Source organism: Pongo abelii, chromosome 11, assembly GCF_028885655.2.
Source record: "Pongo abelii isolate AG06213 chromosome 11, NHGRI_mPonAbe1-v2.0_pri, whole genome shotgun sequence".
Classification (NCBI taxonomy): domain Eukaryota; kingdom Metazoa; phylum Chordata; class Mammalia; order Primates; family Hominidae; genus Pongo; species Pongo abelii.
Genome location: NC_071996.2, coordinates 62,612,097 through 62,637,169, shown reverse-complemented (window position 1 = coordinate 62,637,169; position 25,073 = coordinate 62,612,097). Strand labels below are relative to the sequence as shown.

The following is a 25,073-nucleotide window of genomic DNA, read 5'->3' as shown; positions in this document are numbered from 1 at the left end:
AATGCAGGCTCTTTTTTGGTTCCATATGAACTTTAAAGTAGTTTTTTCCAATTCTGTGAAGAAAGTCGTTGGTAGCTTAATGGGGATGGCATTGAACTTATAAATTACTTTGGACAGTATGACCATTTTCACGATGTTGATTCTTCCTATCTATGAGCATGGAATGTTCTTCCATTTGTTTGTGTCCTCTTTTATTTCGTTTGTAGTTCACCTTGAAGAGGTCCTTCACATCCCTTGTAAATTGGATTCTTAGGTATTTTATACTTTTTGTAGCAATTGTGAATGGGAGTTCACTCATGATTTGGCTCTCTGTTTGTCTGTTAATGGTGTATAGGAATGCTTGTGATTTTTGCACATTGATTTTGTATCCTGAGACTTTGCTGAAGTTGCTTATCAGCTTAAGGAGATTTTGGGCTAAGATGATGGGGTTTTCTAAATATACAATCATGTCATCTGCAAACAGGGACAATTTGACTTCCTCATTTCCTAATTGAATACCCTTTATTTCTTTCTCCTGCCTGATTGCCCTGGCCAGAACTTCCAACACTATATTGAATAGGAGTGGTGAGAGAGGGCATCCCTGTCTTGTGCCAGTTTTCAAAGGGAATGCTTCAAGTTTTTGCCCATTCAGTATGATATTGGCTGTGGGTTTGTCATAAATAGGTCTTATTATTTTGAGATACATTCCATCAATACCTAGTTTATTGAGAGTTTTTAGCATGAAGGGCTGCTGAATTTTGTCGAAGGCCTTTTCTGCATCTATTGAGATAATCATGTGGTTTTTGTCATTGATTCTGTTTATGTGATGGATTATGTTTATTGATTTGCATATGTTGAACCAGCCTTGCATCTCAGGGATGAAGCCCACTTGATCATGGTGGATAAGCTTTTTGACGTGCTGCTGGATTTGGTTTGCCAGTATTTTATTGAGGATTTTCGCACTGATGTTCATCAAGGATATTGGTCTAAAATTCTCTTGTTTTGTCATGTCTCTGCCAGCCTTTGTTATCAGGATGATGTTGGCCTCATAAAATGAGTTAGGGAGGATTCCCTCTTTTTCTATTGATTGGAATAGTTTCAGAAGGAATGGTACCAGCTCCTCTTTGTATCTCTGTTAGAATTCAGCTGTGAATTCGTCGGGTCCTGGACTTTATTTGGTTGATATCCTATTAATTATTGCCTCAATTTTGGAGCCTGTTATTATTCTATTCAGAGATTCAACTTCTTCCTGGTTTAGTCTTGGGAGGGTGTATGTGTCCAGGAATTTATCCATTTCTTTTAGATTTTCCAGTTTATTCGTGTTGAGGTATTTATAGTATTCTTTGATGGTAGTTTTTATTTCTGTGGGATCGGTAGTGATATGCCCTGTATCATTTTTTATTGCGTCTATTTGATTCTTCTCTCTTTTCTTCTTTATTAGTCTTGCTAGTGGTCTACCAATTTTGTTGATCTTTTCAAAAAGCCAGCTCCTAGATTCATTGACTTTTTGAAGGGTTTTTTCTGTCTCTTATCTCTTTCAGTTCTGTTCTGATCTTAGTTATTTCTTGTCTTCTTTTAGCTTTTGAATGTATTTGCTCTTGATTCTCTAGTTCTTTTAAATGTGATGTTAGGGTGTCGATTTTAGATCTTTCCTGCTTTCTCTTGTGGGCTTTTAGTGCTATAAATTTCCCTCTACACACTGCTTTAAATGTGTCCCAGAGATTCTGGTATGTTGTGTCTTTGTTCTCATTGGTTTCAAAGAACATCTTTATTTCTGCCTTCATTTCGTTACATATCCAGTAGTCATTCAGGAGCAAGTTGTTCAGTTTCCATGTAGCTGTGCAGTTTTGAGTGAGTTGCTTAATCCTGAGTTCTAATTTTATTGCACTGTGGTATGAGAGACAGTTCATTGTGATTTCTGTTCTTTTACATTTGCTGAGGAGTGCTTTACTTCCAATTATGTGGTCAATTTTAAAATAAGTGCAATGTCGTGCTGAGAAGAATGTATATTCTGTTGATTTGGGGTGGAGAGTTCTGTAGACATCTATTAGATCTGCTTGTTGCAGAGCTGAGTTCAGGTCCTGGATATCCTTGTTAAGCTTCTGCCTTGTTTATCTGTCTAATGTTGACAGTGGGGTGTTAAAGTCTCTCATTATTATATGGGTGTCTAAGTCTCTTTGTAGGTTTCTGAGGACTTGTTTTATGAATCTGGGTGCTCCTGTGTTAGGTGCATATATATTTAGGATAGTTAGCTCTTCTTGTTGAATTGATCCCTTTACCATTATGTAATGGCCTTCTTTGTCTCTTTTGATCTTTGTTGGTTTAAAGTCTGTTTTATCAGAGACTAGGATTGTAACCCCTGCTTTTTTTTACTTTCCATTTGCTTTGTAGATCTTCCTCCATCCCTTTATTTTGAGCCTTTATTTTGCATGTGAGATGTGTCTCCTGAATACACACCAATGGGTCTCGACTCTTTTTCCAATTTGCCAGTCTGTGTCTTTTAATTGGGGCATTTACCCCCTTTACATTTAAGGTTAATATTGTTATTTGTGAATTTCATCCTGTCATTATGATGTTCGCTGGTTATTTTGTCTGTTAATTGATGCAGTTTCTTCATAGCATCGATGTTGTTTACAATTTGGCATGTTTTTGCAGTGGCTGGTACCGGTTGTTTCTTTCCATGTTTAGTTCTTCCTTCAGGAGCTCTTGTAAGGCAGGCCTGATGGTGACAAAATCTCTCAGCATTTGCTTGTCTGTAAAGGATTTCTTTTCTCCTTCACTTATGAAGCTTAGTTTGGCTGGAAATGAAATTTTGGGTTGCAAATACTTTTCTTTAAGAATGTTGAATATTGGCCCCCACTCTCTTCTGGCTTGCAGGGTTTCTGCCGAGAGATCTGCTGTTAATCTGATGGGCTTCCCTTTGTGGGTAAACTGACTTTTCTCTCTAGCCGTCCTTAACACTTTTTCCTTCATTTCAACTTTGGTGAATCTGACAATTATGTGTCTTGGGGTTGCTCTTCTCAAGGAGTATCTTTGTAGTGTTCTCTGTATTTCCTGAATTTGAATGTTGGCCTACCTTGCTATGTTGGGGAAGTTCTCCTGGATAATATCCTGCAGAGTGTTTTCCAATTTGGTTCCATTCTCCCCATCACTTTCAGGTATACCAATCAGACATAGATTTGGTCTTTTCACATACTTCCCTATTTCTTGGAGGCTTTGTTGGTTTCCTTTTACTCTTTTTTCTCTAACCTTGTTTTCTCACTTTATTTCATTAATTTGATCTTCAATCACTGATACCCTTTCTTCCACTTGATTGAACTGGCTATTGAAGCTTGTGCATGCATCATGAAGTTCTTGTGCCATGGTTTTCAGCTCCATCAGGTCATTTAAGGCCTTCTCTACACTGTTTATTCTGGTTAGCCTTTTGTCCAATCTTTTTTCAAGGTTTTTAGCTTCCTTGCAAGGGGTTCGAACATCCTCATTTAACTTGGAGAAGTCTGTTATTACCCACCTTCTGAAGCCTACTTCTGTCAACTTGTCAAAGTCATTCTCCGTCCAGCTTTGTTCCATTGCTGGTGAGGAGCTGTGATTCTTCGGAGGAGAAGAGGCACTCTGATTTTTAGAATTTTCAGCTTTTATGCTCTGGTTTCTCCCCATCTTTGTGATTTAATCTACCTTTGGTCTTTGATGTTGGTGTCCTACAGATGGGGTTTTGGTGTAGATGTCCTTTTTGTTATGTTGATGCTATTCCTTTCTGTTTGTTAGTTTTCCTTCTAACAGTCAGGTCCCTCAGCTGCAGGTGTGTTGGAGTTTGCTGGAGTTCCACTCCAGACTCTGTTTGTCTGGGTATCACCAGCAGAGGCTGCAGAAGAGCAAATATTGCAGAACAGCAAATATTGCTGCCTCATCCTTCTTCTGGAAGCTTTGTCCCAGAGGGGCAGCCACCTATATGAGGTGTCTGTTGGCCCCTACTGGGAGGTGTCTCCCAGTTAGGCTACATGGGGATCAGGGAGCCACTTGAGGAGGTAGTCTGTCTGTTCTCAGAGCTCAAACGCCGTGCTGAGAGAACCACTGCTCTCTTCAGAGATGTCAGACAGGGACGTTTAAGTCTGCAGAAGTTGTCTGCTGCCTTTTATTCAGCTATGCCCTGCCTACAGTGGTGGAGTCTAGAGGCAGCAGGCCCTGTTGAGCTGCGGTGGGCTCCACCCAATTTGAGCTTCCTGGCTGCTTTGTTTACCTACTAAAGCCTCAGCAATGGCAGATGCCCCTTCCCCAGCCAGGCTGCCGTCTCGCAGATCGATCTCAGGCTGCTGCACTAGCAGTGAGCAAGTCTCCATGGGCATGGGAGCCACTTAGCCAGGTACGGGAGAGAATCACTTTGTTTGCCAGTTGCTAAGACCTTGGGAAAAGCACAGTATTTGTGTGTGAATGTCCCGTTTTTCCAGGTAGTCTGTCATGGCTTCCCTTGGTTAGGAAAGGGAAATCCCCCTGACCCTTTGCACTTCCCGGGTGAGGCAATGGCCCGCCCTGCTTCAGCTCACCCTCTGTCAGCTGACCCTCTGTCCAGCCAGTCCCGGTGAGATGAAGTAGGTACCTCAGTTGAAAATAGAGAAATGACTCGTCTTCTGCGTCGATCATGCTGGGAGCTGCAGACTGGAGCTGTTCCTATTCAGCCATCTTGGAAGTGTTCAACTCTTTTTGGTAAATTCCAAAGAGTTTGATCACTGGATCATATAGTAAGTGTTTGTTTTGTTTTGCAAGAAACTACCACACTGTCTTTTGTAGTGGCCGTATCATTTTGCCTTCCCACCAGCAATGAATGAGAATTCCTATTGCTCCACATCCTAGTCAGCATTTGGTGTTGTCAGTGTTCTGGATTTGGCCATTCTAATACACGCATAAAGGTATTTCATTGTTGTTTAATTTGCATTTCCCTGCTGACATTTAATGTGGAGCATGTTTTCATATGCCTATTTGCCATCTCTGTATCTTCTTTGGTAATATGTCTGTTAGGGTCTTTGGATCATTTTTTAATTGAAATGTTTGTTTTCTTGTTGAGTTTTAAGAGTTCTTTGTATATTTTGGTAATAGTCCTGTAGTAGATGCGTATTTTGCAAATATTTTCTTCCAGTCCATGACTTGTTTTCTTGTTCTTTTGACATCGTCTTTCACAGGTAGAAGATTTTAATTTTAAGTCCAGCTTACCAATTTTTTCTTTCATGGATTGTGCCTTTGGTGTTGTATCTAAAAATCATCGACATACTCAAGATAATCTAGATTTTTCTACCATTATCTTTTTGGAGTTTTATGGTTTTGCATTTTACATTTAGGTCTGTGATCATTTTGAGCTAATGTTTGTGAAGGGTGTAATAATGTGTCTAGATTTTTTTTTCATGTGGATGTCCAGTTGTTCAAGCACCGTTTGTTGAAAAGACTATCCTTGCTCCATTGTGTTGCCTTTGCTCCTTTGTCAAGGATCAATTGACTATATTTATGTAGGTCTATTTCTGGGCTCTCTATTCTGTTACATTTGTCTGACTATTCTTTTGTCAATACCACACTCTTTGGATTGCTTCAGCTTTATAGTAAGTCTTGAAGTCAGATAGTGTCAATCCTCCAACTTTGTTCATCTTCAGTGTTGAGTTGGCTATTCTGGATCTTTTGCCTTTCCATAGAAACTTTAGAATCAGTTTGTTCATATCCACAAAATAATTTGATGGCATTTTGATTGGCATTGCATTAAATCTGTAAATGAAATTATAAATTTTAAGTCTTATTTATTAATCTTTTCCTTTATGGGTAGTGCTTTTTCTATCCTACTTAAGATATTCTTGTTAACCATAAGGCGGTGAAGATAACTCCCCTGACTTCTACAGTGATAAAAGTCAAAATAGTGATTGTGCTTTTGTGGGGAGGAGTAATGACTGGGAGGCAATACAAGGGAAGATACTAGGGAGCTGGTTATATTCTCTTTCTTTTCTTTCTTCTTTGTTTCTTTCTCTCTTTCTTTCTTTCTCCTTCCTTCCTTCTTTCCTTTCCTTTCCTTTTTTTTTTTTTTTTTTTTTTTTTTTTCTGAAGCAAGGTCTCACTCTGTCACCCAGGCTGCAATGCAGTGGCTGCAGCCCCAACCTCCCAGACTCAAGCAATCCTCCTACCTCAGCCTTCCAGTAGCTGGCACTGCAGGTGCACACCAACATGCCAGGCTAATTTTTGTATTTTTTGTGAAGATGGGGTCTCACTATGTTACCTGGCTGGTCTCGAACCCCTAGACTTGAGTGATATACCCACCTCAGCCTCCCAAAGTGTTGGGATTACAGGCATGAGCCACTGAGCCTAACTTATATTCTATCTCTTGATTTTTCTGGGTGATGGTATTTGCTTGTTTACTCTTTAAATATTTCTTGAACTGTGTATTTATTACTGGCACACTCTGTATGTTATGCTGCCATTGAAGTTTATAAGAAAGAAAGAGAGTGAGAGAAACAGGGAGAGAGAGGGAGAGAGAGAATGCTAGCTGCTGGCTAAAGAGATACAAAGTAATGACAAAAAATACTTAGAAAGATTAGAAGAGAAATTTGTGAACAGATTATATGACATCATATATTCTCAGTCTATGTAAGCCAATCTTTTAGTATTTACTAAAGATTTCAGTAGAATACATATAGTAAGTCTATTTTCAGATTAGAAACATTGATGTTGGTTAATAGTATAATATTGAAAACAAACAGTGCTGTGAGCATAAAATAAAGTAGCATTAGTGACACATTAGTGAGGCTTCATAAAGAGAGTTAAGCAAGCAGAGAGTCTAAAGGGAAGCAGCCGGCTGCTCTGAGCATTTGGTTTTACAAATTCTTTATTAAAATGTGATAGGTTTGATCATTAAACATCATATATGTGTATCAAAATATCACACTGTACCCCATAAATATGTGCAGTTTATTATGCATCCATTAAAATAATAATAAAAGCAAGAAAAAATTGCTGCTAGCTGATATGTGACCACTCGACTTGTGACTTCTCACCCTCAAATGAAGGGCATGCCTCACATGGTCTCTATCAAATGAGGGCTACTGAGCTCTGAGGTAGGAGGGGTCTCTGAGACTATAGTAGAAATGTCACAAGAATGGGCTATAAGGGCCCAGTAGAGTTACTGTCCAAAGCAGAAACCAAATTAAGGTACCCAGCAAGGATACATTTAATACGAAACACTGACCCAGCAGACAGCCAGGTTCTGAAGAGCTACGCACACAGGAGATACAGTCAGAGCAGGAATGGGGGTAATATCAGGAGCTGCCCCTTCTGCAGGTCAGAAAGCCAGGATATCACCAAAGCCAGAGAGGCTCTGTAAGGTCCTCAACAGGAGTCTTTTTGAAGAGAAGGCCAACCAACAGCCTGTCCACAGTTAACCAGGCAGCACGTGTGTGACCGCATGTTCCTCTGCCCTGAGCCAAGCAGGAGTGCACACCTGACAGCTGGTTCTGGCAGCCAGACACTGAGAGGCACCAAACTGGGAGTCCCTCTCTGAGAGGAGCCCAGGATGTGCAGGTGGGAATGCAGGTGTTTCCTCTGTATCACACCTGCCTGCTAAATAGCTCTCTGTCGGTTTCTTGTGCTTTCTCTTCCACAAAGAGGAGATTTCCAGGGAACAAATGCAGACTGTTGAATATATACGTAATCTTTTTGGAGATGGGGGCCGAGTGAAGAGATAAATAGGGCTTGAAGAAGGAAGTTAAGAAAACTAAGGTAATCAGAAAGAATGAGTGAGAAAAGCAACCTCAGGAACTCCTGGGTGGTATGGTAGGGAGGATGGGGAAAATCCATAATTAGGATAATCTGCAGATAGATAGTAGAGAATTCAAGCCCAAGCATAAGACCTTGCATTTCTAATCAGCTCATGCAACATCACGTTTGCAGTGTTCACCTTTTCTAATATCCAAGCACCATCTTTTAGAGTCACAAATGCTATAATTCATCACATCCAGGCATGCAAAATCATCCTTTTTCTAACATTAAACATGTTTAATTACAACGATTTATAATAGTGCGTTAAGACTTTAATGAAAGGAAGGCATTTGACACATGATATTTACAGTAATCATAATACTACAATATTTAAAGTATAAATTTTGACAGTGTTAGAGCAGGAAGCCAAATTGTCCATATTTTTAGTTAATTGTTTGAAATGCTTTTGGGGGAACTCAGCATCCAGAAATTAATTAATAGTTTTCCTCTGCGCAATTGTCAGTGTTAACCACTGGTTACTGCTACTGGCTGCCAACACTTTTATATCGTCACTCTAGTGGAAGTCAGCGATTAATGGCAACCACTTGTCCTAATAGCCAAATGCCAAATGTCATACCACATGCAGGATTATAATTATGCTTTAGGAAGTGGATGGGTTTGGCTTTGTTAGCCAAGAATTAACCGCAAATTTGGAGGCCCACTTGAACTAGTGCTTGCAGAATATATCTGTGACACCTCAGTCCTGGGGTTCTCAGGATGTTTTTCAAGGATAGCAGTTTCATAAAAAGCTAAGAGCCTTGAAATCCTTTTCCTAAGAGACCTAAACGTTTCTTTGTCAAGCTCGAAAGTTTCCCTCTGCCATCTCTTCTGGGATCAGTCAAATTTACACACATTCCAGCTTCACTTAAGTGGAATTCAAGTTCCTGTGTAGGTATTCACTGTTAACCACATGTCACATGCTTCACAGCCCTTTGTGACATATGTTTATTTGAAAAGGTAAGTCCATAAACCAGTGCCTTCCTTGTATTTTATAAGTTTCCCCTGACTCAGGGAAACAAAAGGGGGTCCTCCATCATCAGGCAGCAATGTGGGACACAAAGTAAGGTAAGGAATGTTACCTGGATTACTGCCCACAGCCCCCTCAATAATAAAACAGTGTCAAGGCAGAGCAGCATCTCACACTGTTAAGAGTTCAGATTTTACCAGGCTCAGTGGCTCACACCTGTAATCCCAACACTTTGGGAGGCTGAGGTGAGAGCATTGCTTGAGTCTAGGAGTTCGAGCTACAGTGAGCTATGATCAGGCCACTGCACTCCAGCCTGGGCAACAGAGTGAGACCTTGTCTCTAAAAATAAAAATTAACAACAACAACAAAAATAATTAGATTTCTACTGACTTCAAACTTCAACACAATCGTGACCACTGAAATAAGACGAACATTACAAACCCTCAAATCAAAACCAAAACCCATTTTTCCACACAGGTGTAGAAAGCTTGGACTCACCCAGGGACCCACTTCTAGCAACTGCCTGGGGCACCCTGCATGCATTCTGTGTTCTAACGTTGCCCTGGCTTCATTTGTTCCTCTCCTTGGTTCTCTTTGTCCTAATTTATTTTCTTAGTATCACTATTATAATTAATGATAATTAGCCATTCTAATTTAGTTTTGTGCATTTTCTAAAACACTTACATCTTCTTTAAATAAGATAGAATATCATCATGTTTGAACTATATGAGATGCCTTAAATCCTTTACTCAAAGCTTACTTACTCTTTTCTACATACAATTTTAATAAATTCAGTCATCCAATTTCATAGCACACAGCAACTCAGAAGACCAAGCTGAAAGAAAGAGTGGTTGTTGACATAGTACAGTATAGAAAACCTACTTAGTAGATGTTGAATGCAACAGTAAATAGATAAATGAGTAAATTAGTAGGTGAGTAATACCTTAGAGCTCACCAAGGAGAAGGTAGAAATCATTTAAAAACACATATAAGAAACAACAATGTAACAGTCAGAGCATACTTGGTATGGGTGTGACCTCTCCGGAGATTTCAAAAGCCTTTGATGATTATAGAACCATAGTTTATTTAATTTATTATTATGATTTTTTTGAGACAGGGTCTCACTTTGTCACCCAGGCTGGAGTGCAGTGGCAACATATCAGCTCACTGCAGCCTCAATCTCCTGGGCTTAAGCGATCCTCCTGCCTCAGCCTCCAAGTAGCTGGGACTACAGGCGTGCCACCACACCAAGCTAATTTTTGTATTTTTAGTAGAGACGGGATTTCACCATGTTGGCCAGGCTGGTCTTGAACTCCTGAGCCCAAATGATCTGCCTGCCTTGACCTCTCAAAGTGCTGGGATTACAGACGTGAGCCAGCATTCCTGGCAAAACTGTAGTTAATATTGATAAGTATAACTCTATTCCTTCAAGAAAAAGCCAAAGTATTTTGGGGAATCTTTGTTTAAGAAGACAGGTATGTCTATCACACACCTCATAAAACTTTTCATTTGAAAACAACAAAATTTAAAACATAAAACTCCAGGGTGGGGAAATTTCCAGCTGTCTGGAAAATTCCCTTCTTTGCCGTGCCTCATTCCCTGGCCATGCCCAATGCCTGGAGTGATGATGAACTCATATTGCTAGTTCTCAGGTGGGAATGACGCCTCAGGAAAAAACACTGTGGGTAAAGAATGCTTTCTGCACTAGCTTCTGACTCACTCCACGGTGATGTGGTGGGAGCAGTTCCAACCAACCCCAGCACGGTGCTAGCATCCTGAAAGGGAGCTCATTACCAGGAGTAAGGGAGAGCTCAGTGCAAGCATCCAATCATTCACTCTCTTTCTCCACCAAGCGGTTACTCCTGAAGGCCTCTAAACTGAATGACTTACAGAGCGACCTGATTCCCCTCATTGCCCATGTGCACCAAACCTTGGTTTCTGCAACATTACAAAAAGAGAAGTTCCTGCGTGTGTGCTGAGAATGTTTTGGACAAAGGATGCTTCACGAATGGAAGATGTTATATAAATGCTACTATTATTTGAGACTTGACTCCTCTGGAGATAAAAATCACAGCCTTAGACCATGGCAATCACAGACCCTAGATTTCCCCAGTGCTGACTCTGTCCAGTCCATTTTCCACTTGAGAACAGGAAGCATCACCAAGTAAAGGCTACAGTTTCAGGAGAAAAGCAGGTTTGTTATCACGAACCTGTTTTCCCTGGCCAGTTAAATAGAAGCAATCATAGCCAGCAGGCTCAAACCCACACTTTTCTCAATTACCGTGAGGAAACAAAGATTGACTTACTCTTTTTCTGTTTACAGAATTACGCAAAACTTATTCCTGGAGCTACAGTAGGGCTACTTCAGAAGGACTCCGGAAACATTCTCCAGCTGATCATCTCAGCTTATGAAGTAGGATATTTTACAGCTGGCTTCTTTTTTGCATTTCTTTGGTATTCAAAAACTAAGATGTGATTTAGGCAGTTAAATGTTAGTTACTTGTTGGTAGAGAGAGTGCTTATCCAAAAAAAGTCTCTGCATGAATGCAGGCCAAAATATAAATTTTGTTCATTTTGCTTGCTGATCTTCTTCCTGGAAGGTGGAGCTGAAGATAGAAAAATCATAAAACTGATCATAAAGTTGAGGTTGTTTTTATAATAATAAGCAACAGTAACATTGTTGCCAGCAAAATTTTAAAGGCTCCACGAGTCACACAATTAAGCTCTCCTCCATCTGAAAAAAAATGAAGTTTAAATTGCCAGCGAGTGACAGAGTTATGTAGAGAGCTAACTCTACAGGCTTGACGATACTAGGTCATAACTCAAGCAAAAATACAAGTGTTGGCTATCCACCAAAACACCAGTACACAAAGAATGCCACTTTTTAGTTTCTATACTTTGGGGAACTAGGGACACTTTCCACTGGTTTATGAGTAGGTGTGTAAATTTTTGCTTTGACTTTGGGAATTAGTACCTGAGGACAGAATTCCTCCCTTAAAATTAGAATATATACCTACGGTGTTGTTATGTTCTCATTCTTTGTCTCCGTTTCATAACTCCATTAGTCAACAATGGACGGCCGGTTGTCAATTATTTTTAATTTAGGTTCCTAAATATCACCCCCTCCTCCTTTTTTTTGCCTTTACTTACAAAGAAATACACATACAGAGAGAGAAAGAAGAAGCCCTAAATTAGGATAGGAATGAAAAAAAGTAAATTTTTTAGTAAGAAGTAAAGCTCTACTATTACTGTAAACAGCAACTATGTAAGAACAAGTGAATAACAATTCTCCTGATTTTTGATGTTTTAAAATTACAAAAAAAAGGCCCATCTGTAATATACGCCAACATTTAGCATGTACTGAACCAGCATTCCTTAGCTAAAATGACATATCAGAATCAACATGGAAAGTTTTTAAAAATAGGCCTATCTTCTCACAGACGTCTTTGAAGGACTTTAGGGGAAATGAGAGCTACATATTTTGGAAAGAAAAAAAAAACTCCCCAATAATTTTGACTTTGCCCCACCAATTTTGAAACTCCCCTGAAGGAAGAAAAGCAAGATATTCCTTCTCAAGTACTTCATTTCTTCAGAAAATAAAATACAGATGTGTCCATTAAAATTATAAGATGATGGTTTTGTTTCATTTTGTTTGTTTTACTGATAGCCTCAGAAATTTCAGTTTTCTTATATCACATCAAATTCATCACCACATTAGCTCATGCTTGGAATTCTTCCAGACAGGAATGCTTATCAACAAAACGCTATAAAAACCTTCCTCCCTCTCATGCAGTAATTAAAGTTTTAATGTATAGAATCAAATAAAATCACACAGCAATCCTTCACTGTGTCAGAATGCATGCCATTTTTTCGAATCCAATACGCTCAACAGTGTTGGCCACTAACATCATCAGAGAAACTAAGCAGATTAGAAAACACTGAATTGTCAAAAATATTTCCCCCTCCAGTGAGAGCAGCCCCCATGCCTCTGCTTGCTCTGCCAGAGGTTATGGCTCACTTTAAGATCCCAAATACGTCACATAACTTACAGGGTAGTTGAAATCAAGGCATTAAACATTTGAATTAAATCTTCTGTCCTTGTTTTACTATCTCAGAAATACTAAGAAGTGTCTATTATTCTTAAATGAAACCATCTTGCACTAGAGTTATTATTAGAACTTTATGATTCACAGGGCAAAGTCTGTAATAGATCCTGGCACTAGTTCAAATTATTTTTCTACTGTTATTTTTAAATGTATGCTAAAAAGAATTTAAAATATGGGGACACATAGACCGAATTTCTTTCTAGTCTATAAAAAGAGAGAGAAGGAAAGAGAATACATTAAGAGAAAACATAAAATGCTTCTGACTGACCTCTAGTAGGGCAGAGGTAGACAATTTGTGTTTATAACTTTGTGGCTACAAACTTCAGCTCAGTATTTTACAGTGCCATATTGATATTTTTAAAAACCTTAAATACCGATGTGTACTTATCTGATCATCATTCACTAATTTTCTTTCTTCCCTGATAGTATAATAAAAGCTACCGAAATATCAGCAATTCCCAAGGATAAGTTCCTCTGCTTGTGTTTAAATTCCAGGAGGGAATTGACTTGGTTTCTTTTGTTTTTCCTGGTTCATAAGAGATGCTCAAAAAATGAATGAATGAAACTATGAAAAATACAAATAAGCATTTATGTCCTTTCCTTGGGAAATTCACACTAAAATATTCCTGGTCAAATTTGCAATATGCTGTTAAATTATAGCAATGCTGAAATTTGCTTTATTTGGGTCAGATCATGTCATCCACTAGTCCTCATAATTGCTGTCACAGTCTTCTAGCTCATATCCCTTAATTTTTATTTAGCTCCTGACTCTATCTCCAACATTGCTTCTACTTTAATCTTATTATTTCAGTATAAACAGATTTTGGAGGAAGGCAGGGTCATTTTACTATACATTTGGCAAACTTACACATAAGGTATCAAAGCATCTCATTTCTCCATAAATATAAACACCTACTATATGCCCACACAAATTAAAAATAAAACAAATTTTTAAAAAATTATACTTAAGGGAAATTTGAAGCTGAATGTGCTTTTTAAATGCCAACAAGAAAATGGATATGTGGACTTAAAACTTTTGGATTAACTGAAGTGTAAATTAATTCATAATATTTCTAAATTGTTTTATTCTGTTTTTCTATTTTTCATAATTTGGTTTTGTTCACCTACAATACAGACTTTTATTTTATAAGTGAACAAGGAATAGAGAAAGTAAGATGATAAACTTCTTGAGGGCAGAAAGCGTTCTTATAGTATTCCCCAGACCTAACTCTACACTAAATACATTCCAATATTGATTTTAAGGCACACTTTCCCCCCACATTTTAACATCTCTAAAATTGAGCTCCATCTTACAATTGATGGTGAGTTACAATCACCATTGTGGTGCCAGGCAGCAGTCATGATGTAGTTTTCATGGACTATTGTGATTGTACTTACTTCAATTCATTAGAGGCATTGTTGCTACTTAAGTATTAAGTTTAATTGCTGTTTTAAAATATATTTTAAAATGTGTACTATGATTCGATATTGAGATGAAAAGTTTATTATGTATGCAGAAATGTATCAAAACAGAGCAGCAGGGTGTAAATTTGATATCAATGAAACAAATATTCATTGGTGGAGGAATGACTTCAATTCTGGATTCTTTGCAAAGCAACAAACAGCTGGTTTACGGGAGCTAAGAAATCATGATACACATAAAGGAAGCTGTTGTTAAATTTTGTTACTGAGATATAAGCAAAAGAATTGCCTTTCATATGCCAATCTATGCAACTCAGGGCAGGAGAATTTGCCAAATCCTTCAGAATGGATAAAATGATTTTCAAAGCAATGATAGATGGATAGGACTGATTCATATGGTGTGCAGAAACATCTTGAGGTATTTTGTCATAGTTTAATTGTCATAAGATAATGGTGTATCTTATAATGTTGGCACCTTAGATTTGATAATATATAAAATGTATATATGATTGCTCACTTTCTTGCTTTTGATTGATGATATACTGAATTTCTTTTGACACCCAATTTAGTTTTATTTATTTGTAATTCAATGAACATGATTCACAGTTTCTTCTTCTGGCTATATTTTTGGGGTTGTGACTTCACTGAACTCTTTATGTTGTAACTAAAGGAACTGCGGTCTGAGGTGGAACTGGAAGTATTAGGAGACACTGAAGGACTCAACTTGTCATTTACAGCCATCTGTAACAACGGTACCCTCTTCCAACACCAAAAGAAATGCTCTCACATGAAAGTGGGAGACACAGTAAGTAGCTGGCCAGTAGACCATCTGAATAAATACCTGGATGGTTCAGAAGTTAGCTGAGCTCACTGAAGCTGGATTTCTTTCAAGAATTTTAAAAGCAATTTTCAAAGATTTTCTAGTAAATGCTTTTGGCAAAGCTGATTTCCGTGAAGCCTTGTTTCACCTCATGCATTTTGGTGGATGGAGGGGGATAATTAGTATTTTCTTTTCCAGGCTTCCTTCAACGTGACTGTGAATATCCCAAACTGCGAGAGAAGAAGCAGGCACATTATCATAAAGCCTGTGGGGCTGGGGGACGCCCTGGAATTACTTGTCAGTCCAGAATGCAACTGCGACTGTCAGAAAGAAGTGGAAGTGAACAGCTCCAAATGTCACCATGGGAACGGCTCCTTCCAGTGTGGGGTGTGTGCCTGCCACCCTGGCCACATGGGGCCTCGCTGTGAGTGTGGCGAGGACATACTGAGCACAGATTCCTGCAAGGAGGCCCCAGATCATCCCTCCTGCAGCGGAAGGGGTGACTGCTACTGTGGGCAGTGTATCTGCCACTTGTCTCCCTATGGAAACATTTATGGGCCTTATTGCCAGTGTGACAATTTCTCCTGCATGAGACACAAAGGGCTGCTCTGCGGAGGTAGGCTATGTTGAAATCCATCTTACCCTGTGGCTGCTCAAGTATCAGCAAGGAGCTTGGCATCCTCTGCACCTTCCAGTTTCCTGGGCGTAGTAGGTGCTCAATAAATACTTGCTGATCAGCCTTAGACCTCGGGTAACTAAATCTTCTCTTGTAGGTTTTCTGGCTCTAACATTCACTTGGGGTGAGATTTCTGCCAACTGAACTTATATCTATTATTGTTTCCCCAAGCGTAGATGAAAGATACAAGTGCCTTCTCTCTGGTTGATACCCGGACTCTACAAAAGCGCCTGTTATATGAACTCCATTACCTTCCAGGTTTTTCTGGACCAAGCAGCTGTGTCTGACTGACCTTTTCTTTTTTTTTTTTTATTATACTTTAAGTTTTAGGGTACATGTGCACAACGCGCTGGTTTGTTACATATGTATACATGTGCCATGGTGGTGTGCTGCACCCATTAACTCATCATTTAACATTAGGTATATCTCCTAATGCTATCCCTCCCCCTTCCCCCAACCCCACAACGGGCCCCAGTGTGTGATGTTCCCCTTCCTGTGTCCAGGTGTTCTCATTGTTCAATTCCCACCTATGAGTGGGAACATATGGTGTTTGGTTTTTTGTCCTTGCGATAGTTTGCTGAGAATGATGGTTTCCAGCTTCATCCATGTCCCTACAAATGACATGAACTCATCCTTTTTTATGGCTGCATAGTATTCCATGGTATATATGTGCCACATTTTCTTAATCCAGTCTATCGTTGTTGGACATTTGGGTTGGTTCCAAGTCTTTGCTATTGTGAAGAGTGCCGCAATAAACATACGTGTGCATGTGTCTTTATAGCAGCATGATTTCTAATCCTTTGAGTATATACCCAGTAATGGGATGGCTGGGTCAAATGGTATTTCTAGTTCTAGATCCCTGAGGAATCGCCACACTGACTTCCACAAGGGTTGAACTAGTTTACAGTCCCACCAACAGTGTAAAACTGTTCCTATTTCTCCACATCCTCTCCAGCACCTGTTGTTTCCTGACTTTTTAATGATCGCCATTCTAACTGGTGTGAGATGGTATCTCATTGTGGTTTTGATTTGCATTTCTCTGATGGCCAGTGATGGTGAGCATTTTTTCACATCTGTTTTGGCTGCATAAATGTCTTCTTTTGAGAAGTGTCTGTTCATATCCTTCGCCCACTGGTTGATGGGGTTGTTTTTTTCTTGTAAATTTGTTTGAGTTCATTGTAGATTCTGGATATTAGCCCTTTGTCAGATGAGTAGGTTGCGAAAATTTTCTCCCATTCTGTAGGTTGCCTGTTCACTCTGATGGTGGTTTCTTTTGCTCTGCAGAAGCTCTTTAGTTTAATTAGATCCCATTTGTCAGTTTTGGCTTTTGTTGCCATTGCTTTTGGTGTTTTAGACATGAAGTCCTTGCCCATGCATATGTCCTGAATGGTATTGCCTAGGTTTTCTTCTAGGGTTTTTATGGTTTTAGGTTTAACATTTAAATCTTTAATCCATCTTGAATTAATTTTTGTATAAGATGTAAGGAAGGGATCCAGTTTCAGCTTTCTACATATGGCTAGCCAGTTTTCCCAGCACCATTTATTAAATAGGGAATCCTTTCCCCATTGCTTGTTTTTGTCAGGTTTGTCAAAAATCAGATAGTTGTAGATATGTGGCATTATTTCTGAGGGCTCTGTTCTGTTCCATTGATCTATATCTCTGTTTTGGTACCAGTACCATGCTGTTTTGGTTACTGTAGCCTTGTAGTATAATTCGAAGTCAGGTAGTGTGATGCCTCCAGCTTTGTTCTTTTGGCTTAGGATTGACTTGGCAATGTGGGCTCTTTTTTGGTTCCATATGAACTTTAAAGTAGTTTTTTCCAATTCTGTGAAGAAAGTCATTGGTAGCTTGATGGAGATGGCATTGAATCTATAAATTACCTTGGGCGGTATGGCCATTTTCACGATATTGATTCTTCCTACCCATGAGCATGGAATGTTCTTCCATTTGTTTGTATCCTCTTTTATTTCATTGAGCAGTGGTTTGTAGTTCTCCTTGAAGAGGTCCTTCACATCCCTTGTTAAGTTGGATTCCTAGGTATTTTATTCTCTTTGAAGCAATTGTGAATGGGAGTTCACTCATGATTTGGCTCTGTGTTTGTCTGTTATTGGTGTATAAGAATGCTTGTGATTTTTGTACATTGATTTTCTATCCTGAGACTTTGCTGAAGTTGCTTATCAGCTTAAGGAGATTTTGGGCTGAGGCAGTGGGGTTTTCTAGATATACAGTCATGTCATCTGCAAACAGGGACAATTTGATTTCCTCTTTTCCTAATTGAATACCCTTTATTTCTTTCTCCTGCCTGATTGCCCTAGCCAGAATTTCAAACACTATGTTGAACAGGAGTGGTGAGAGAGGGCATCCCTGTCTTGTGCCAGTTTTCAAAGGGAATGCGTCCAGTTTTTGCCCATTCAGTATGATATTGGCTGTGGGTTTGTCATAAATAGCTCTTATTATTTTGAGATACGTCCCATCAATACCTAATTTATTGAGAGTTTTTAGCATGAAGCGCTGTTGAATTCTGTCAAAGGCCTTTTCTGCATCTACTGAGATAATCATGTGGTTTTTGCCACTGGTTCTGTTTATATGCTGGATTACATTTATTGATTTGTGTATGTTGAACCAGCCTTGCATCCCAGGGATGAAGCCCACTTGATCATGGTGGATAAGCTTTTTGACATGCTGCTGGATTTGGTTTGCCAGTATTTTATTGAGGATATTTGCCTTGATGTTCATCAAGGATATTGGTCTAAAATTCTCTTTTTTTGTTGTGTCTCTGCCAGGCTTTGGTATCAGGATGATGCTGGCCTCATAAAATGAGTTAGGGAGGATTCTCTCTTTTTCTATTGATTGGAATAGTTTCAGAAGGAATGGTACCAGCTCCTCCTTGTACCTCTGGTAGAATTCGGCTGTGAATCCATCTTGTCCTGGACTTTTTTTGGTTGGTAAGCTATTAATTATTGCCTCAATTTCAGAACCTGTTATTGGTCTATTCAGAGATTCAACTTCTTCCTGGTTTAGTCTTGGGAGAGTGTATGTGTTGAGGAATCTATCCATTTCTTCTAGATTTTCTAGTTTACTTGCGTAGAGGTGTTTATAGTATTCTCTGATGGTAGTTTGTATTTCTGTGGGATCGGTGGTGATATCCCCTTTATCATTTTTTATTGCGTCTATTTGATTCTTCTCTCTTTTCTTCTTTATTAGTCTTGCTAGTGGTCTATCAATTTTGTTGATCTTTTCAAAAAAGTAGCTCCTGGATTCATTGATTTTTTGAAGGGTTTTATGTGTCTCTATTTCCTTCAGTTCTGCTCTGATCTTAGTAATTTCTTGCCTTCTGCTAGTTTTGAATGTGTTTGCTCATGCTTCTCTAATTCTTTTCATTGTGATGTTAGGGTGTCAATTTTAGATCTTTCCTGCTTTCTCTTGTGGGCATTTAGTGCTATAAATTTCCCTCTACACACTGCTTTGAATGTGTCCCAGAGATTCTGGTATGTTGTGTCTTTGTTCTCGTTGGTTTCAAAGAACATCTTTATTTCTGCCTTCATTTTGTTATGTACCCAGTAGTCATTCAGGAGCACGTTGTTCAGTTTCCACGTAGTTGAGCAGTTTTGAGTGAGTTTCTTAATCCTGAGTTCTAGTTTGATTGCACTGTGGTCTGAGAGACAGTTTGTTATAATTTGTGTTCTTTTACATTTGCTGAGGAGTGCTTTACTTCCCACTATGCGGTCAATTTTGGAATAGGTGTGGTGTGGTGCTGAAAAGATTGTATATTCTGTTGATTTGGGGTGGAGAGTTCTGTAGATGTCTATTAGGTCTGCTTGGTGCAGAGCTGAGTTCAATTCCTGGATATCCTTGTTAACTTTCTGACACGTTGATCTGTCTAATGTTGACAGTGGGGTGTTAAAGTCTCCCATTATTATTGTGTGGGAGTCTAAGTCTCTTTGTAGGTCACTAAGGACTTGCTTTATGAATCTGGGTGCCCCTGTATTGGGTGCATATATATTTAGGATAGTTAGCTCTTCTTGTTGAATTGATCCCTTTACCATTATGTAATGGCCTTCTTTGTCTCTTTTGATCTTTGTTGGTTTAAAGTCTGTTTTATCAGAGACTAGGATTGCAACCCCTGCCTTTTTTTGTTTTTCCATTTGCTTTGTAGATCTTCCTCATCCCTTTATTTTGAGCCTATGTGTGTCTTTGCACATGAGATGGGTTTCCTGAATACAGCACACTGATGGGTCTTGACTCTATCCAATTTGCCACTGACTGATCTTTTAAATGTATATGACTTTGGAAAAGTAAAAACTAGGTAGACTGCTAAATGAGCATGCTACCAAGGATAAGGAGCACAAAAATATATTAAATGGGCTTTCAGGGCCTTCACTCATTCCACAAATATTTATTAAACACCTACTATATGACACATACTAGGTTAGGCACTGAGCATAAGAAAGATGAGTAAGTGCATATGTGAAAAAGTCTACAGGAAGGACAAAGATGGAAAATTACTCAGAATATCTTGAGAAATTTGAGAAAAATTTAAAGTAGAAATATGTATGTTTTAATATCCTACATAGATGTAAAATCACTATAGTTTTAGGATATATCGTATATGACTATTATAAAATCATTCTTTGATATATATATATATGCACACATATATATAAGTGTAATCCATTCAGAAAAGAATTACAAATATGTTCATATACTCTTAAACAGTACAAATTTGTCTTATAGATTGAAATATTAGCTGAATGCTGAATTTAAGCTTCAATGTCTCTGTTCTTCACACTATGTAAGCAGACAGCTATTCAAATCAGAAAGCCATTATCTTTATAGAAAACTAAGCAAGTTATGTTTTTAAAAGACAGTGTTAGGAACATATAAAAAAGACTAATTTGGGGGGAAATAAAAGACCTGAAAGAAAGAAGCATCAAAGAAATCCAAGCTTTCTGAAAACCATTTGATACCCTTAGAAGTGTAACTACCTTTCATTTCTTTGCTGCTGCTGTTGCAACCAATAAGTTTTTCTGAGAAAATACGCCTTTTTTCCCTCCAGAGAGTGAAAAATTTATGGTCTGTTCTGATGGAGACACATTTCTCTCCCTTTTCATTTAAAGGTTTATTTCCTGGTTTAATAGGTGTGTTTCCAAACCCACATCAGTCCTCTTTTCACATGATGCAGATGGGGCACAATCTGAAGGTGACAAGAAGCCAGCCAAAGGCCGTCACCACATCACAAAGAGGATATATTGGGCAGAATCCCATATTGCATGTCTAATAGGAATCTTGTAATAAAATACATGTTCAAAACACTTGAAATTACCTTTCAAAAAGCTCTAAGTGTAATCTAACAAAATATAATAGAGATACTAACACGACTTATATTTCACCCTTTAAATCTTGGATCTAAGAGATCTAAGGCAGTATAAAATGCTGAACTCTGTTTAGCAACAGAGCTTTCCTTGATGGTCTTTCACCTTATTTTTTACCATGCATGAGGAACAGAAATAAACTAAAAAAGACTTGATCTGTGGATTTTAGCTAGGAAGTTCTGACAACAGTGCCTCTCTTTGAATCAGGTACAGTGATTGCTATTTAGAAAACACGATTCTATTTAGAGATACTATTTAGAAAATACGATTTATTTAGCTGGATTCAGAAAACTTCACCAATGCCAATTTCCTTCAACCATTACTGTTTCTCATAAGCTATTTTGGTTTTTAGTAACATCACAAAGGATGTGGCTCTATAATTAGTAACTTTTCTTTCAAAAGGTATAATGAAAATAAATGCAATTATAACAAATGGTTAACAAATGGTCATGGAGTACCTACTATGTGCCTGGCATTGTGCTTTGTGCAGGGACAAAAATTGTGCCTGGCACTGGAATAGACACTCTACTGCTGCTGTTGTTTTATTTGCAACAGAGGATCAAACATGCTACAGCTCACAACTTGTGTGGATCTCCAGTTTGTAACTAATATATTCAGCAGTGCTCCACTTTTCTGAAGAGCTATTATCGCAATGTTCTTTTTCATACAGCTTCTTTCATCCATCTGTAAGCACTCAAAGATACAGAGCTCCATTGATTTTTTCCTTGCCCAAATTCCATTAGTCTCCTATATTTTGATTCTAAGAGATGGAAACTAACAGGCAAATGATATTAGAGAAACACTTCCTGCCATTATGCACTTACAGTTATTGTCAATGGCATTCCAGAAAGATCTATCCCTCTGAAATAGCATGGTAATTTTTCTTGATCTTTGGTTATCATCTTGTCCCTCCGTGAAACCAATATGAAAGTTTTGTTGTTGTTGTTGTTGTATGAACCACTACTCTAGATAACTGGTTGTTTGAGGATATCAATTAGCAACTTTGGAAACCAGGTCAGTGGCTCTGGAAGGCCAGGAGAGAGAAGGGCTTCTAAATTCTGAGAGGAGCTCCGTGTTTTTGCCATGATGGTCCTTTTCTACTGCTCCAGGAAGGATTTTCTAAATTTCTGCCAAGTACTTCCTACATGCAATAATATACTTGAGCATTCTCAAAGCATTTGGAAGTGCATCTTTCATTTAATAATGTTTGTAAATCATATTAATTTTCCAGAATCAACTGTAATATGGAATTTCTTCCTACCATAAAAGTAAGTTTCCCCTTTTGTTGAGGAAGAAACAAAAAGATATTGTAGTTTAGAAGATCATTTACATGTAAAAATGAAATTAATGGCTTTGGCCCAAATCATTTAATTATTCTTTGCTTTGAATTAATTATGTCAGTTATAAATTGTATAGGTTATGAAATGCAGTTGAAATATATCTTAATATCATGAATCCAGGTAAATTTCAACTCATCTTTCATTAGACAAATAACACACACAAACACACACTTTAAGATGGTGTGAAACTCATACAAATTTAGTGTGTTGCTCGACTTACAGTAATGTTATGTCTGGATAAACCCATTATTTTACATTTTACAATGAGTTTATCCAGACATAATCCTATCATAAGTCCAGAAGCATCTATACATACATGTTTGTATGTGTATATACAGAGAGTATATAGAGGATATATATAGAGAGAGAATATATATGTATATACATATAATCATCCACCACATAATGACGATTTTGTCAACAACACAGTACATATACAATTGTTGTCCCATAATTTTATAATACTGTATTTTTACTGTACCTTTTCTATGTCTAGATACACAAATGCTCACCGTGGTGTTACAATTGCCTCCAGTACCCAGCACAGTAACATATTGTATAGGTTTGTAGCCTAGGAGCAATAAGCTATACCATATAACCTAGGTGTGCAGTAGGTTTACCATCTAAGTTTGTGTAAGTATACTCTATGATGTTTACACAATGATGAAATCACCTAATGATGCATTTCTTGGTACATATTCCCATTGTTAAAAGACACATGACTGTGTGTGTGTATATATACACACATATACATATATATATACACACACATATATATATATATATGCACACACATACCTACAGAAATCAGAATCCAATTTCAAAATCTTTGTGGCTATCATCTTTGTTTTGTGATTTTTGACCAAAGAATTAAGCCCAGGACTCTCCTACTCCAAGTTCCTTAGAGCCCAGTCATCAAGATAGAAAAGTAAGCCACTTACTAGACCAAAGTTTACAAGAGAAAGTCCAGAATTCTTCCGTCTACAGTGAACTTGGCAGTGTCTCCTACAAGTAGAATCCTGTTTCACTTGTGATTTTTTTTTCTACGTCTACTTTGTTTTCAGTAAAAGTATAGGAATTTTAATACTGATAGATAATTTTGTTTACAAATTCTTCCTACTGGATAGTTTTCAGAAATAATGCCAGTAACTAACACTTGTATAGTGCTTATTTATGGGCCAGGTACCGTTCTAAACACTGTTATATACTGTCTTAGGTAATCCTAAATTTTGCTGGAAGAGCAAAACTTGTGAGGCAAAATGCCTAATGCACATTTCTTTCTTTTTTTTTATTTGAAGAAAAGTATCAGTTACGAGAGTTTGCAAATAAATGTTATTTGTTTGAAACATCCAACACCTGTGTTAGTGTCTTGCACATGGCAGGCACCCAGAATAATATTATGGAAATAACACATAAGCCCATTATTTTAAACACTTTTAAAATCATTTTTGAAGTATTTCATACATCATTAAGTGGCCATATCAAAAGGGGCTCTTTAGGATTAGATGGGCTATTTGTCTACAGCAAAAGTGTCCAGGTGCCTCCCTCTTTAACAGTCTCTGCCCCAGGCCTCTGCAACATCACTTCTGTTCCCTTCCTACCTCTCAGTCTCTTCTGTAAGGATCACAATTTTTCTGATCACATTTTAAGTCCTGAAGCTCTCCAGAGTTTTTCTCACTCTACCTGCTTGCCCTAGATGACCTGATCCATGACAGCTTCAAGTACCACCTTTCCCTAATGGATCCCAAACCCCAAACTTCAGGCCGATATATATATTCAACCTCCTACTAGGATGTCCCACAGGCCCCTTGAGCTCCTCAGGGCCAAAAGTGAACTCATCATCTTCCCCACCCAAAGCTGCTTCTCCTCCTCTGTTTCAATAATCAGGTTCTACTCTGTGCCAGGCATTGGTGATACGGCAGTGACCATGAGCTAGCTTCCATTCCAGTTCAGTGAAAAGCCACATCATCCATCTGGCTGCTCAGTCTAGTCACCTGGGGAGAATTCCATCCCTCTGTCTCTTCCCTCAACCCTCCGCCTGGCACCAATCGCACCCACACCCTGAGCATTCCATGCCCAAATATATATTCTTTCCTCGCTGCTCCCATGGGCACTGCCTTGGTTCATGTTCTCATATCTTCTTGCCTCTACTCCTGATTTTTCTGTTTGTAGCTTGACCGTGTCTACTGATGCTAAAAAATGTCTAGACAAAACTTTCAGGATAGAAGCTCTTCCTTTAGCCAATAAGGCTTTTCATGGTCGGATTTCTGACTTTTTGTTATCCTTTCCATTTCCCCACCTGCCACACTCCATATGCAACTTTGGCTCTATCCATAGGAAAGTTCTATGGGTATTAAGCAGGTCACATGATTCCACATGTATTCCTGAAATGCATAGAACCTTTTTTTTTTGTATTGTCTACCCGTATCTTTCAAACTTAGCTCAAGCATTACCTCCTTTGGAAACCCTCAAATCTCCAGTTTAATTTGGAAACTATTCCCCTATGTATACTTATTAGTAGTAGTATTCATTAGGCTGCCTCCTATACTAAATTATAAGTTCGATGACCTTGTCTTATTTAATTTTATATCCTCATACCTAATACAATC

General features: G+C 38.4%; 1 protein-coding gene across 2 annotated transcripts in view; it reads left to right on the top strand.

Annotated features, from left to right (window-relative positions):
- Positions 1 to 25,073, top strand: part of ITGB6 (integrin subunit beta 6) — a 101,319-nt gene that overhangs the window by 47,108 nt on the left and 29,138 nt on the right. For both annotated transcript variants that reach the window (NM_001131561.1, XM_024242886.2), the window contains 3 exon segments: positions 11,052 to 11,141; positions 14,927 to 15,061; positions 15,275 to 15,692. In NM_001131561.1, the coding sequence (NP_001125033.1) occupies positions 11,052 to 11,141; positions 14,927 to 15,061; positions 15,275 to 15,692 (643 nt within the window).